The sequence below is a fragment of the Orbicella faveolata genome, unplaced genomic scaffold (assembly GCF_042242905.1).
Source record: "Orbicella faveolata isolate gen_17 unplaced genomic scaffold, um_ofav_v1 contig_12, whole genome shotgun sequence".
NCBI lineage: Eukaryota > Metazoa > Cnidaria > Anthozoa > Scleractinia > Merulinidae > Orbicella > Orbicella faveolata.
Genome location: NW_028301539.1, coordinates 4,898,732 through 4,913,883, shown reverse-complemented (window position 1 = coordinate 4,913,883; position 15,152 = coordinate 4,898,732). Strand labels below are relative to the sequence as shown.

The 15,152-nt window shown below is 39.4% G+C and overlaps 1 protein-coding gene across 1 annotated transcript; it reads right to left on the bottom strand.

Annotated features, from left to right (window-relative positions):
* Window positions 1-1,371: 1,371 nt before the first annotated feature.
* On the bottom strand, window positions 1,372-15,072 carry LOC110063757 (uncharacterized). Its single transcript, XM_089282178.1, has 11 exons — window positions 14,496-15,072; window positions 12,136-12,783; window positions 11,187-11,335; window positions 10,617-10,797; window positions 10,055-10,136; window positions 8,830-9,071; window positions 7,564-7,803; window positions 6,709-6,993; window positions 5,964-6,071; window positions 4,307-5,142; window positions 1,372-3,615 (listed from the first exon to the last, which is right to left on the bottom strand). Exons 1-11 carry the CDS (start codon window positions 14,638-14,640, stop codon window positions 3,355-3,357), a joined length of 3,177 nt encoding a protein of 1,058 aa, XP_089138304.1. The 5' UTR covers window positions 14,641-15,072; the 3' UTR covers window positions 1,372-3,354.
* Between the last annotated feature and the right edge of the window lie 80 nt (window positions 15,073-15,152).

Below are 15,152 nucleotides of genomic sequence, written 5' to 3'. Positions count from 1 at the left end.
TTTAATTGAATCCTTCGTCATCACCAGGTCATCACGCTTGAAACCATTAAATTACGCAGGAAATTGATCATGTTATGAAGATAAGACTGTCACTGCCATGACAGCGAGCTTGGCTGAAAGGGCAATAGAACGAATTGATTCGAAAGTTAATTAACACAGAGCTTAAACAAACTAACGAAAGTGACCAGCTTCAAGCACACGCACCTGCTGAAACGAACTAAACTGAACGAAACAAAAAAAAATGTATGCACGTGTTACAGAGTACTACGAAAGACTGAGCTCGCTAATACTGGGGAGTTAAAATAACAAACATTTCATGCTTATTTAGTCTGACTGAAGCTTGGGTAGAAATTGAAACAAAGCAACGAATACAGCGTTTTCGCAATCGAACTTTTTGAACAGCTCGCTTTAATGGAGCAACAAAATATACTGGGTTGAATTTCCGGACATTTCAAGTAGTAAATGGAATTTCCTAAAATGGTGGCAGCTTTCAAAGGTTAACCTATATTTTCCAATTTTTTTTATTGGGAATTTTCGTTCAATTAGATTTTGCTCAGGGAATTTCCAACGTTTTTTGTTTGAATGGTTTGCATGTTGCGATCGGAAATTGAACAGTTATTGGATTTTCTGGAAACTTTCCCGGGAAATTTCCACACTATTTGTCGCCGTTTGGAAAATTCGGGAATTTTGGGTCTAATGAAAGCGGTCAAGGAATATAATCCAAGATACAAAATAATAACTATAAATTACAGTAAAAGGAAATCTAAAGGTGACTAAGCGCAAGGGCTCATTTAGCAGGACGCAGCGACATGAAGCTGTGACAACATCGTTGTGTTGTTCACACGAGGGAACGCACTGTTCACACATGGTTAAATAATGGTGTGAACAGGACACAATAATTTTGTCGCTGTCACATGTTCCTACAACATCTCATGGCAGTCGAAAGTGGCTTCAAACCAGTGCTTTCTCGAAACTTCGACGAAAATGTCAAGAAATAAGCTATTCTTTGTTCGATGACTCCCATGAAGTATATAAATACCGCGCTCCTTCCAGTGTTCACATTCGACCTTCCTGTGTTTAGGGGAACATGGATGGAGCAATAAAGTGAGAGCGCTCACCCCCTACCGGTGTGGGTTCGATTCCATGTATGGGTGTAGTTTCCTTTTAGTTCACGCCTTGCTTTGAGAGTTTTTCTTCGGGTACTCCGGTTTTCTCCCTCCCGAAAAAAAAAAGAAAAAAACGTTTTCAAATTCCAGTTCGACCCCGCTAGAAAACCAGCTAGGGCTGATGTGGTGTCCTGTCGAAATATTTTAACATTCACTGAAATTTGTTAGATTTCTCCGAGAAGTAAAAAGAGATCACAATGTCAGGTATGGTAAATCATTGCGTTTTTAATTTCATTCAATTAACGTTCATTTCTTCTTAGGGTAGAGTGTTTTTTAGATTTACATCTAAGTCGAATGATTACAGAAACAACTTTTAAATATCTCAACAACGCAGTCAAATCTGCTTGAAAACTTCTCAATCATCAGTTTGCAACGATCAGTTAAACGTGATATTAGTTGAAAATTACTCACCGAAGTGGAGGAAAATATCCTCCACTTTCACCGACAGCGAGGTGAATAATTGTTTCAGTATATACCTTACAAGCTTAACAACTACCGAACCAAATGCACTGATTATTTGCTCCTCGGTAACCGAAGCAAACGGAAGCCATTTTGTTATTCTTTGGCTGCTCAGAAGTGAATTGTACTTTGCTTATCACTTTCGAGTTAACCAATCAGAACGCGAGAAAAGCACTATTCACTTGCGTGGTATAAACCAAACCTTGTTAGTATATTCTCAGCTCCGACTATTGCATTTCTAGCTCTCTGATTGGCTCAAAAACTCCGACTATGAGCCATTAGTCGGAGTTTTACCTTATATGGAAAACAGTGCGCCAAGTTTAAAAATTTTCCGCTCTGTAAAATTGTTGAAATAAAAATCGGCGGCAAAAACCCGATTAAGAATATACTAAAACAATTATTCCATTCGACCTTGTTGGATATGAAGTGATCATAACCAACTCGCGCTACGCGCTCGTTGGTTATTTATCACTTCATATCCAACGCGGTTTCATGGAATAATTGTTAAATAGTTTAGACTTAATCTACATTGAAGGTAATAACTCTTAAAATAAATATCTTTATCGTTCTTTGCAACGGCACTGATAGACTCAGAAATCAAACTCCGATATCGAGGGCCAACAAGACTGTTAGGGTTTTGTTGACTGTACGTTTCGGAAGTTTGTTCTGTCCATATATTAAGTAAAATTCCTCTATGAAAACATTTTACTCGCATTTTATCTGTTCTTTGTTGGCTGAACTATGTTATATAGCGTTCTTTAGGTAAGTTAAGTCTGTTTTTATAAATTAAATAACAGGTTGGTTACATTATATTTCTAGTTTAGTTACAGTGATATGAGTTATACTGTGAGCGCCAGAAAGGTCTCTGAAAAGCTAATTTGTCGTTATCGATCACAGGCGAGATGAAATTAAGTAAATTTACTACAAGCTGGGATAATTAGTGTAAAACGTTTCATTTCCGTAAACAAAACTTACATAAAGGTTCTCTTCCAGAATGAATCCCAGACTTTACTCTTACGGTTTTTTGGCGGGAGTCCGTTTCTTGCGACTCACTGGTCCTGGGTTCGAGTTCTGGCTATGTTAGAGTATAAAATGAATACTGTTGAATTTCTAGTGTGACGCGTCAAAGTGGACAAAAATACTTCCTTAAAATATATAACACTTCTTCTAAATACGTAAAACTTGAAGCAAGTCCTATATTTGTGTGAGGAATGGCGGATTTTGATAACAACTTTTAAATATTTATGTCAATCTGTACACATAGAACAAGCACCGGTCCGTACACATTTTAAGAAAGTGTAATTGTGTATTAAAAAGATGTGTTTATTTGGGAAGAAGTGCTCATTATTTACATCAAGTTTTATATATACGAAACACGTCTTATATCAGAGAAACAACAAATTTTCTATATTAAGAATATTTTTGAATAATTTATAGAACAAGTGTTACCTATTTTAAGGATGTATTTTTGTCCGCTTTAGCGTGTCATATTCTACGCTTCACGATATTAAAGGAGCTCAGTCATGGTATTTTGAGTTATTTTTGCTACATACAGAATTACCTTTTAATTGAAGGAAACCCGAGTATAGTAGTTTACTTAGATAGAAAAAAATCAAAGAGATAATAACAAACCATAAAGGAACAAACAGACGACGAACCTGAAAATTTAGGCTTAAGTTCTCAAGATGCGTAAACTAAAAAGAACTATAAGGTGCAGTCAGAAGACGTTTTATCCAACCGGCATAGCATGCTCTGGGAAAAGAACTGGAGTGGCCACAACACCAGCGCCAGTTTCAAACTTCCAAATAACCGACCCATCGTCGCCATGCAACGCGTACACGAACTTATCCGAGCTCGCGGCGTACACGACGTTATCACGTGATACTGCCACCGATGCCACGATGTAGTCACGTGTTGTTGGAGACCATATATGGGAACCATCGGTTTGTTTGAGAGCCAAGACACGACCATCGCCTGATCCAACGAACACCTGGGGTTTGAAAATAAATCTTCAAGCAATGAGAACTTTTAAAAATTTCATGAAGCGCCATAGCTCCCGCCCTACTTCATAAAGTCAACAACGTGTGTATGGTAGATTAGCGACCCCAAGTAGTTAACAAGTACCGTAAAACTCTGAGAACAAACCCTGGGCTTATAATGTCCAAAAGACTTCTTGACTGGCATGATTTTCACGAGGGAGGAGGGGGAGGGGAACGAGGATTATAATCGAACGAAATTCAGCCTAAACAATAGACATCAGTACGAGGCTTTGGGGAATAAGCCCCACAAACTCTGTAGTTATTCCCACAGCCTCGTACTGAGGTCTATTGTGTTACGCTGAAAATTGGTCTATTTTCCGTTCGTAAAACCTCTTTTTTTTGGGTGGGGGTAACAATACGAGACTCAAAAATTACTTATACATACAAGAATACCGCATAGTAAAACAATATCCAGTGCGGTCGTTAAATGGACATTACGAGTCCAAGCATACTGCAGTGACATAAAATATCATTGCCACTCAATCCGGAGACGAGCGCGCTAAGCATTAGGTCATAGCGCCTGCCACAGAAGAGGGATTATAATCGCTAAAGGATTTGAGCTCATTCTAAATACAAGCCAATAGTGGTACATTGCAGGATATAATCGTTCTTGACACAGGCCAATTAATTATTCTTACTCACCCTCCCATCCTCAGTGATAACAGGTGACGACACCACCTCCCCGCCAGTATTCACTGTCCACTTGATTTTTCCCGCCAAAGGTCCATCGATGGTATCGACAGCAATCAACTGATCCTTGATCAAGCCGACGTACAGTGTGCCATCTAACTTACTCACCACTGGAGAAGACTCCACTTCAGAACCCGTGTCACATGACCAGTACAGCTTACCAGTTTCGCGGTCAAGAGCGTAGATGTTATGGTCTAGGGAAGCAAAGAAGACGGTGCGACCGCCGGGCAGGAGAGCGGGTGAGCCATAAACGCTTCCGGCACTGTCGAACTTCCAAACGATCTCACCCGACTTAGCGTTTAAGGCGAAAATATGAGATGCGTCCTGTGAGTCCGAAGTGTTCGATTTATCCGAGGCACACCCGGTGAATAACAGCCCTCGTTTGTTGTCTACTGTAACAGCACCCCATATGGGACACTGAAGATTTGTAGTCCACAAAGCGAACTCGCCTTTGCCATCCAGCGCATAGACAAATTTATCCTGGGACCCGACATAAACTGTTCCGTCCACAGCCACGGTTGGGCTTGCCACGACAGCACCTCCGGTCTTCACTTTCCAAACGAGAGAACCATCGGCCGCAGCAAGGGCATACACGTTGCCATCGTTGGAACCAAAGTAAACAATCTCTTCGTCCTGGCTGAGAGCCGCAGATGACAGGATCTTGCCAAGAGTTCGGTATTTCCAGATGACGTTTCCGTTTGCGGCGCTTAGTGCGTACATGTTGTGATCTTCAGAACCCACGAAAACGAGTGGTTCGACTAACGAATCACCGCTGGGGTCCTCGTCATCTGTTAAAGGAGAGAAAAGGGCCTGAATGAAACGTTTCTTACAAATAGTCGTTCGATTCAGAAGTTTAATGCCTGTTACTGCTGTAACCTTGTGTATGCAAGCAGATTTTTTGTATACTAGGAGGTAGTGTAACAGCTCTCGTAAGCTTGTAATTCTATTTGTCGTCTTTGCAGCAGCTGTTATTGTTTTGGGGCCACGGGGCATTGTTTCTGTTGTTTGTCCTGTTGTCCTCTCAAAGGGTTTCAAGTCATTCATGAGAGACCTTACGAGAGCTAGTACATGACCCACTGGAGAAAGCGCTCACTAGTTTCAAAATCGAGCTTTACGACTGTAAAAACGATAACCGGGAAACGAGAGGAAACCTTGCTCTTCATTAACCTGCCTGCACATCTTGTTTTCAAAGAACTTTCGTGTCTTCTTGGGAGTGAAAGAATGTACAATGAACGGGGTTCAAAAATACCTTATCAAGAAACAATAATCAAAATAAACACTGTTCTGAATCAAAAAATAAAGAATGATACAGACGTTTACGGCATTAGTAGATTGAGTGAGGTTCCAGAGTCTAACATACGTCTTAGAAATCACGAGGCAAAAGAAAACCGGGAGAGTTTTCCGGATTTTCATTCGCCAGTCGGAAAACACGGCAAGCTGACTCAAGGAAAGCGAAGCCTTTCTCGTCAGTAGTATTATTATACATCATGTCGCTTAGCAACCTGAGGTAAGGAGACCGCCGGATTAAATAGCAACGGGCTCGCGAAATGTTCTTCCTGTAACAAATATAAAAATATTATAAATTCCGTAAGTTTTGAATTCAACTCACAGCACAGTCCACAGCTCTGTTGACAGTTAATCAGCATCCAGTCTGGGTTTGCTTGACATTCACCAGAGGATGCCCACTGCTGACAGTTTGAATGCTTGTTTGCGCAAGCTAAAATGGGAATAATGAATTATTAACGCTGTCTACATGTATTCGAGAATAACCATTGCTATTGTCACAATTGTGACATTTATTTTCCATGACTTAACAAAAAGTGTATTTGCTCTGGTTTAGAGTTTTCATAGAGGTCTAAGATTGGTAATCAGGTAATTAGCAGATCAGGAACAAAAGCAAAATCAAAAGTGGCTTTAGAAAAAAAGTTTTTCGCGCTTGCCCACGAATTCACATTTTCCCGCGCTTCACACTGGCTTCATGTTTTCCCGCGCTCAACACTGGTTAAATAAATTATTATTTTCCCGCGCTTCACACTGATTACATAGTCACATGTTTTCCCAAGCTTCACACCAGTTACATGTTTCCTGCGCTCGACACTGGTTACGTGTTTCAGTTCCCACGCTTCACTCTGGTTACATGTTTCTGTTTTAGTTTTCTCTTGATAATGGTACAAAAAAATTATATAAACCAAATTGGTTTAACAAAGTTACGTCATAGAAAATGCTTCTTGAAAAATTAAGACTGAAATAACTTGTCTCGACTATCGTTTATTTTAACTCTATTTAACTCAAAACCACTTATCGATCAATCATTTATCTTAGGCTTGATTTCTGTTTTTTGCACTCATAATTACCCATTCCTTTCTCCATCTTCTGTTCCAGAGGGTGATATTCAAAGTCAGTGATATTGTTAAAATACGTGATTTCATCGTCATTCAGAGAGAAGTCCAGCGCTCGGAAATTCAAGTAAATGTTTCGAGGGTTCTTGGATCTTGGTATGACTGTCACGTTCATGTGAATCGCCCAACGAAGGACAACTTGAGAAGCGACAAACTCGTAATGACTGGCGATCTCCAAAATCAGCGAAGACGTTAGAACGGGATTCTTTTGCAAACCGTGGAAGTAGACCCATTGAGTTCCTGGAAGGAAGACTTCAATTTAGCACTTCCAATATTTAAAGGTTCGTTTGAGTTGACTGAAATCGTGATCGTTACTGTGTTTTCACTTAAACCTTGTTGGTATATTACAATTGAAATTTCCAATATTTTAAAGAGGCTTAAAGTGGACAGGTTCTTGGACAAATATTTAGAGCTTTGCACTGAGTCAAGTCAAGTTTGACATCAATATCGAAATAGAGCTGTTCTTCAGTAATCATAACCATCACTAACGCTATAATTTAATTACTTTATTTGAACCACTTTAAACCTACTTAAGAATTTTGGGAGTTTCTGCCAATGTAACGCCTAACGAAATTTTCGCTTGTTGGAATATTGTTCTACGCAAAAGCCATACTTTGAGCTGAGGCTACCCTCCATTCCTCTTCAGTGGGTGTGTTTGTGGCATACCCTCTCAAAAAAGTATAGAAAATTGCAGGTTCATTCAAATTCACTTTTTAATCACACAGAACAGGTCCGGTCTTTGCACTAAATACGTTGTTTAAAGCTCAAACTGGCAAACCTTTTCATAATTTATCTGCAGAAAAAACTCACCAAGAGTAGAGAAACCAATGTACCGAATATTGTGCTCATCACAGAACGCTCTAACCCGACGGTCTTGATGAAACGGGTCAAACCAGTTTTGAACTGCCGACACCGGTACTGTGGCAAGCTTAACTAGTTCTTCCAGGTCTTGGAGATAAAAATTGCTTACGCCAAGGCTACGAATCTTTCCTTTCTTCTGCATTTCTTCCATTGCTTTCCAGCTCTCTTGCCATGTCCCTTTTGGTTCTCCTGAAGAAAACAAAAGAGTTTGATACCGAAACACCCCGTAAGGCCGGTTGCAAACCTATTAATGGCTCAAACGGTATTAAAAGTAATGACTGCACTTGGCCTAAAGTGACTCATACATACCTAACTGACCGGGTTCAAGGTCCGTATTGTAAGTTATGGACCGAGTAAATTGAAAGGGAAAAAACGGGGATCCATAACTTACAGTACAGAGCGAGAACTCTTGAAACGATTTCAAGCCACGGGAAACGCCTTCGATTTACGTCAAAAGCAAAACGGGTCAATTCGATCTCGTTGTTAAGTCTTTAGCTCGTTTCAACGCGTAGTTACAAGTTCTACAGTTTTTACGTTTTAAACTAGTTAGAACACGTGGAGATAAATAAGGAGACATTTTGGCAACAACTAAGTTTAGCGGGCTGTATGTCAGTAGAGTACGGCCCGCTAAATTGACCAATCAAAGCGTGCGAAGTAACTGAGAGACGCAATAATGCTTCTTATTTCTGTGTTTACCCTGGTTTTCGTATCATGGATGCTATGCTAAAATGTAGTAGCTGGGTTACTTGTTTTAAACGGTAGTGTCGCATAGCTCAAAATAATCATTGTGTTCTTCTGCTGTTTTCATCCATGCTTTTGGGTCATCTTTAGACTTCCTTCCCTCGTAGAAAAATAACTTGTGTACCACGTGAGAAGAACTAAATATATTTTTTTTTCGGGGGGAGGGGTGGAAACGACTCTGTTCACTAAAATCAGGCTGAATCGCCCAACATTTATGACCTATCCAGTGAAGGTTAGCTGTGTCAGGTTTCACCAATACTTTACCGGTACACCTTTAAATTCCTGGGAAGGACGGGGGGAGGGAGAGTCAGCATTGCAGAGGTAGAATGTCTTGCTATGTGCCACTGTGGTCCCCCTGGATTGGATCTACCTGTCAAAGCCTAACAACCACCGCCCACCTCGTTCTTTGTCACTTCATGCCTCATAAAAGCAGTAGGATTTATTGTGTAATTGCAATATAAATATTAAACTTGCCTTCTTTACAGGTCAGAAGAAAGTCATCACACTGTTGAGAGTGTATTAGAAACAAATCAATGTAGTCTGTGTTCAGAGATTTCAGAGACATCTCAATTGCTTCTAAAGTTGTATCATATCCTAAAAATCTGGGATGTAGCTTGGTCATGATAAATATTTCCGATCGCGGAATTTCACTCTGTGCAATGGCTTCAGCGACTTGGGGCTCTGAGTTATAATATCCTTGGGCAGTGTCTATCAACCTAAACAAACATTGAGAAAGGATTCCAGCATCAGACCAATATTGCTTACGAACTACTCTCAGGAGTACTCCAATAAAAATTGGGTGGGGGTGTGTGGCCGGCTTTCCAAAACTCTTACCCTCTTTAAGGCCAAAATCTGCGATTTCCTGTACCTAATTATGACCTTCAGGAGCACAAATTCTAGACCCTATTTAAGACCTGACCATTAAATCAATACCCTGTTTCAGACCTGCTTTATAATTAGCTCCCTCATTCAGACCGATGTTAAAGGCATTGTGAGGGGCTTTTGTTTTAATGGTCTTCTCGATAATGATGAAAAAGTAGCTTCTCCTAAAAAACCATACCCAATTCAAGACTACAGTGCAAAAACCATACCCTATTTCTGGCCAGAACGGCTGAAAAACATACCCTTTGGGACTGCACATACCTATATAGCCCATTTAAGCAAGCATTCTCTCCCTCCCTCCAGGGAAACTACTTTTTGCTCTTTGACATGATATGTGCTTGATGTACAAATAATTTGTGCTCCTTTCTGACCTCTAAGAACAGCCAGTGAAGTAGAGAAAGAGATCTCTTCTAGAAATTATACAGTAAGTTACACTTCATTGAGTCAACAACTGTCCAGTCTTACGTATATAAAATTATTTCTCATCTAAGGTACATGTATGGAGGGCTTGCAGTTGGCAGGAATGTTTTAGAGTTCATCTAGAAAAATAAAATGAAGGGGTTAACAACAAAAAGCAGTCCAGTTTATCAGTGATCACTTCTAAACACTGCACTGTAAACCAGAAAGCAGTTTGATTTCCACATTAGAAGATATTTATAAGAAAGTTATTATGGCTTAGCAGCCAAGTAACAGTGCTGAGTTGTGCCTTGTTAAAGACCTGATAGATGTATTCAAATAAGTTTTAAGTATGTGAAGTAACAGAGCCAAATGTGGCATTTAAAATAAGTGATGATTTCCTTTTTATGAGTCTGATCACCTGTAGCCAACTTCAAGCGCTGTTTTAACAGCAGCCGTTGTGTTTTCCATCAGAGTAGCTGTACCAAATCCCATTACTGGCACTGCAAATGTAGAAAGAACATGCACAGTGAATGCGTCAGTTGAATAACAGTAAGACCAAAGCTCCTGTCTGACTAATTATTTAAGGTAGCTAATTTGAAGCTCCAAACCATCAGTTAAAATTAATAGGAATGGTGATGATGATGCTGCTGACAATGATGACAAAAACGACAACGACGACGACGACAATGATGATGATGATTACAAGGACATGTAAAAAGGTACCACATGTATGTATGCACCACTCAAAAGTGCTGCTCAGTAGCTCTCAATGATTTGAATGGGCTCACTGATTTGGGGCTAATTCCAAACACAAAAAAATAGAACAGCAATAAACTTTGGTTCACTTCACTCATCCTGTAACAATTTTGCAACTGGTCCATTCATGACTAGGTTTTCTCTAATACACAATAACCCTGTTGACGTTGTGATAGTCCCTCCATTCTTGTCGACAGTAATGGATGCAAAATACTCTTACTTACTTGTGTATCCACTTGCAAGTTTGATGTCTGCTGGTCTCTCATTTTGTCTTGGAATCCTTAACGGTCCACTGCTGGGGTCACTGGCATTGATTTTCAGAATGGCGTTCAAGGCGTGCTTCTCCTCTTGGCATTGAATCTTGTCTGGTTCACCCTGCACAAGCTTGTCAAACAGCTCTGTTACCTACAAAGCATATGTCAAAAAAATTGATAGAATATCCTACAATAACTGTCAAAATTCTCATTTTTTTACAATACAAGTCAAACCTAATGATCACTGAAATGCACTAATTAAAACTTGGATAGCGTGAATACCTGTCTGCACTTGATGCAACCTTGTTACCAGGGTCTCTCTTCCTCCCACCAAGAGGGATCCTGGGAACTAGGCAGCAGTTGCCAGGACCTCTCTTCTTCCCACCACGAGAGATCCTGGGAACTAGGCAGCAGTTGCCATGGCCTCTCTTCTTCCCACCAAGAGGAAGGCTGGGAACTAGATAGCACTGGATGACACATTCATTTATTAGTTTTACTTGTAATGGGAAAACTAAACTATTGCAGGCTAAAACAAATTACCTTCGTCACATCTGTATCTTCAGAGATCCCAGCCTCACGAAATTGTTGCTCAAAGTTGAATATAGCAAACCAGACATTGAGAGCAATATTAGGAGCATTGTATGACCGGACAAAGTGCCACCAGTACTGAGGAATATACAGCATGTCACCTGTTGGTCAAAAACAAAGAACAATGAAGCATTTTTTGTGCAGGCTTCATAACGTAACATTTCCAACTGTATGGGTTAAAAGGACTTTTCAAAGACAGTTAATTACTTTTGCCAGGATCACTGATACATGTAGAATATGTCTAGGCTGTGTGTGTGTCTGTGTGTGTGACTGTGGGGAACAGGGGAAGACAAAATACTACTTGTACTTACATAGGAGATATGTTATGTGTTATGAAAATCAATGTTTTGAGAGACTGAGGGATTGAATTTTCTTTCATTTAAATTATAACAAAATGATTGGAATTTTCACATAATTATTACAAACAATAACTATGGTAAAAATATTGCCTGAGTGACAATCATTTTTCATTAGTTTGTAATATTTATTTTTATTAACAGAGAATTTAATGTAATGAAGGTTTCAAAAAGTCTGGAGATAAGTTCTTCCAGCATAATACTGTACATATGTACATACTAGTTATGCAACACTTTCAATACTGTGGAATATCCCATCTCATTTGTATTTTCTTGGCATTGCATAATTATTTTATTCCAGCCATTCCATAGAAAATACAAGGTAAAACACAATCAATGTGACATACATGTATGCATGGTGCATGATGGGAAGGTTGGGCGTAATACTGTAGAAGAGACAATGGCTTTCCTATATTGTAATCAGCTGTACTTCCTATGGCATAGTAGAGATGTATTGACTATTTTTCTATGGAATCCAATTCTACAGTTACCAGATGTGTGTTATTCATACAAGTCATGTAACTACCTGAGTTTGAAGCACTCACCTTTATTCAAAGTTACCTCATAATAAGGCACATCTGCTAGTGTTGGGTAAGTCTCCAAGTCTAACTTCTCTGGATCAATCGACAACACTCCTGGGACAATGGTAAACTTATCAGCGTAAAGATCCTTGCTGTATGTGCTATTAACCAAGTACACAGTCTTTGTGCCAGAGATGAGTGTAAGAATATTCTCCAATCCATCATGATGGAAGGCTGAATTGGCATCACCGCTATTAAACAATAAATTAAGGCTATCAATTGATGACGATATCTCATGGCAGTTTAAAACTGAAGGCAGGATTATGTCATTTAACATAGGACTGTTTGGCGAGAATGAAGAATCGAGGTAAACATCATCAGATTTATATATTTTCAGGAATTCCCCAAATGATAGCGGTTTCCTGAGCGGCTGTTCATTCTTGAATTTCTTCCGATATTCCACAGTAAAAATGTCAGATCCAAAATTTGATGTCAGATAGGATTCATTTTGCCATAGCTGTACAGCAGGCCAGTGATTAGCACCATTCCTGATAACCACGGGTTTCCTTTTCTGAATGTAGTTGTGGTAGAAGTCAACGCCACTTGGAGCATATTTCAAGCTTGTGATTTCACCTTCTGATGGTCTGTGTTCACCAAAACGTTTCAGGTGGCCTGTTTAAAAGGCAGAGAATAGTTGGCAAATTGATCAGCAAGATGAAATTCAAATCAAATCTATTCCTGACCAGTACTTACAAAAAAATCAACCTGGCAACGGAACAACCTGATTAGTTGATTTTCATCATTGGCCCTCTGAACGAACTAATTATTTACGTAGCAAGTTTAGGTCATAATTTTAAGGTGAAAAGTTTTACTCTCACAGTTAATCTTTCCAAACAGGTCCCAGATGGGTGTGTTAAAACACAGAATGGCGAAATGGTAATGCTCTGGTTAGCCTTAATAATTAATAGCACTCAGGTGAGCTTAAATATCACTGAATCGACTTGCTCTCAAGGAGACACCCATATCCCACATTGACTCTATAAACCCATGGTGCCTTTTCGTCATTTTGCCATTTCATGTTTTAAACTTGCCCTTCCTAGGGCCAGGTTGTCCAAAGCCCAATTAAGGTCATTCCCCAGTATTGCATTGCGCATCCCTACTGCGCATGATTTCAGGCGTGATTAGCGTGCGCGCATTAAAAAATGGAGGCTTTTTCTTTACGGCTGGACCTTGCCATATAGAGGTGAATCGTCATTTTCTTGAAAACGAGTACGGTGACCTATCATTTTTTTCTGTTGTGTTGAATTGAGTAATATATTTCTCTATGTAAAATAAATATGGACCAATTCTCAGTGTTGAGCAAGAAACAGTCATCGGAAACATGAATTTAGCAAGCAGTCATGACTATAATCATGGTGTTATTTTAAGGATTTATATGGTATAAACAAGGTGCTGTTGCTTCTAAACGAACATGGGGACCCCTCATTTTTATTTCCAAATTTAAGTTCCTACAATATAAACAGTCAATAGGCAAAGTTTGACAGAAATCTCAGTGCAGGTTCTATTTCAGTGGAATGACCTTAAGCTAACCCAGGATTGGCGAGAATTTTGATTTGAGTTTTGCAACTTTTCGGTGAGGTTTTCTGTTTACACTGTTTGTCCTTCTGTTTTGAGCTTGACTAAGCTCAAACTACACTAAACGTAAGCAGTAAAAAACATTTTTACACAAGAAAAATTAATACTTCAGTTAACTTTTAATTCTGGGTTAGTGTTAACCAGCTTTCGAAAACCTCGGCCCACTGGATATTGAATTATTCAGCCTACAACCAGCCCCAGGCTTTTAAATGGGTACCAGCACATTTTGAGGGCAACCTGGCGACACACTGGAGGAAAACCAGTAACTGACGGCCCTACATCCCTTCCAGGGTGGGGGAGGGTTGCAGTACTCCCAGCTGCTCATTTGTAAAGCTTATAATCATTTCTAATATGTGCAAAAGTTAGAAAATTTGTGAAACCTCACCCACAAGTCTCTTCTTTTGTTGTAAAAATTAGCGAATTTATAATTTCTTCGCTGTGTTAAAGCTTAATTCTAAATCGCTTGGGAGCTACATGCAAGCTTAAGTTAAGCTTCAATTGTATGCTCATATCTCTGTAAATTTATCAGCTTTATGTTTTGGGCCATAACAATAACATAACATAATCGAGGCGACGTCTTTTTGTTGATACCTTCAGACTTGCCAAAGCTTAATTAAAGCGGAAATCATTCGATTTAAAGGTTGGTAAATTTTACGACTTTAACAAAACTTTAAAAACTTTTTCTCGCATCGATCGATCGGTGGATTGAAGCAACTATCAAATCAGTCCATTTACTACCATCACAATACCTTTTCCAATGATCCCAGAACAGCCATCTTTGTCGCAAAATTCTGGAGATGAACATGAAGTGAAGTACCACAGCGAAACAAAAGACCACAGCATAAACAAACGCCCGGCGGGAAAATATTTTACACTCTGAGCAGTCAACAACATGGTTGCCTGTGAAGCGTCAAACTTGACAAATTCCCGCAAAGTTTGGAACGGTAGTGACCAAAATATTGTGTTCACTATCTTAAAGATGCTTCAACGTGTAGTAAGTCATGAATAATCAGCTGATTCCTTGCGACCATCTGGTCTTTTTTCATCTCGATCGCAAATTTCCATAAAAGCTTTTCTCCCACACGTTCTTTCCTGCGCATAACGGAAGTTGCGTGACTACATAAGGAGAATCCACTCTTGTATCAACACGTCACTAACAACCTTATGTCTGTTTTTCTGCGATTAACCGAAAAAAAAAAAATGGCTATTTGCATAATTAATTGCTGATCTAAAATGAGCTCTGAATTATCCAGAAAATACTCTGATTTCTTTTACTTCAAATATCGATAAAATTTAAACTCGCCGGGGTTTCGGGCGTTTGTTAAAAAATCGTCTATTTCTTAGATCTTGTCAGAACAATAAAAAAAAAATCCCTTGCATTTTACGCTTGGCAATTAAAGTTTATG

Bases quoted from the DNA above. Each gene is read 5' to 3' on its own strand.
- LOC110063757 (XM_089282178.1), bottom strand. From the start codon at position 14,640: ATGTTGTTGACTGCTCAGAGTGTAAAATATTTTCCCGCCGGGCGTTTG. The intron at 7,804-8,829 runs GCAAGTTTAATA...TGTTTTCTTCAG, and splicing joins TCTTCTGACCTGTAAAGAAG to GAGAACCAAAAGGGACATGG. The intron at 6,994-7,563 runs GTGAGTTTTTTC...TCTTCCTTCCAG, and splicing joins CATTGGTTTCTCTACTCTTG to GAACTCAATGGGTCTACTTC.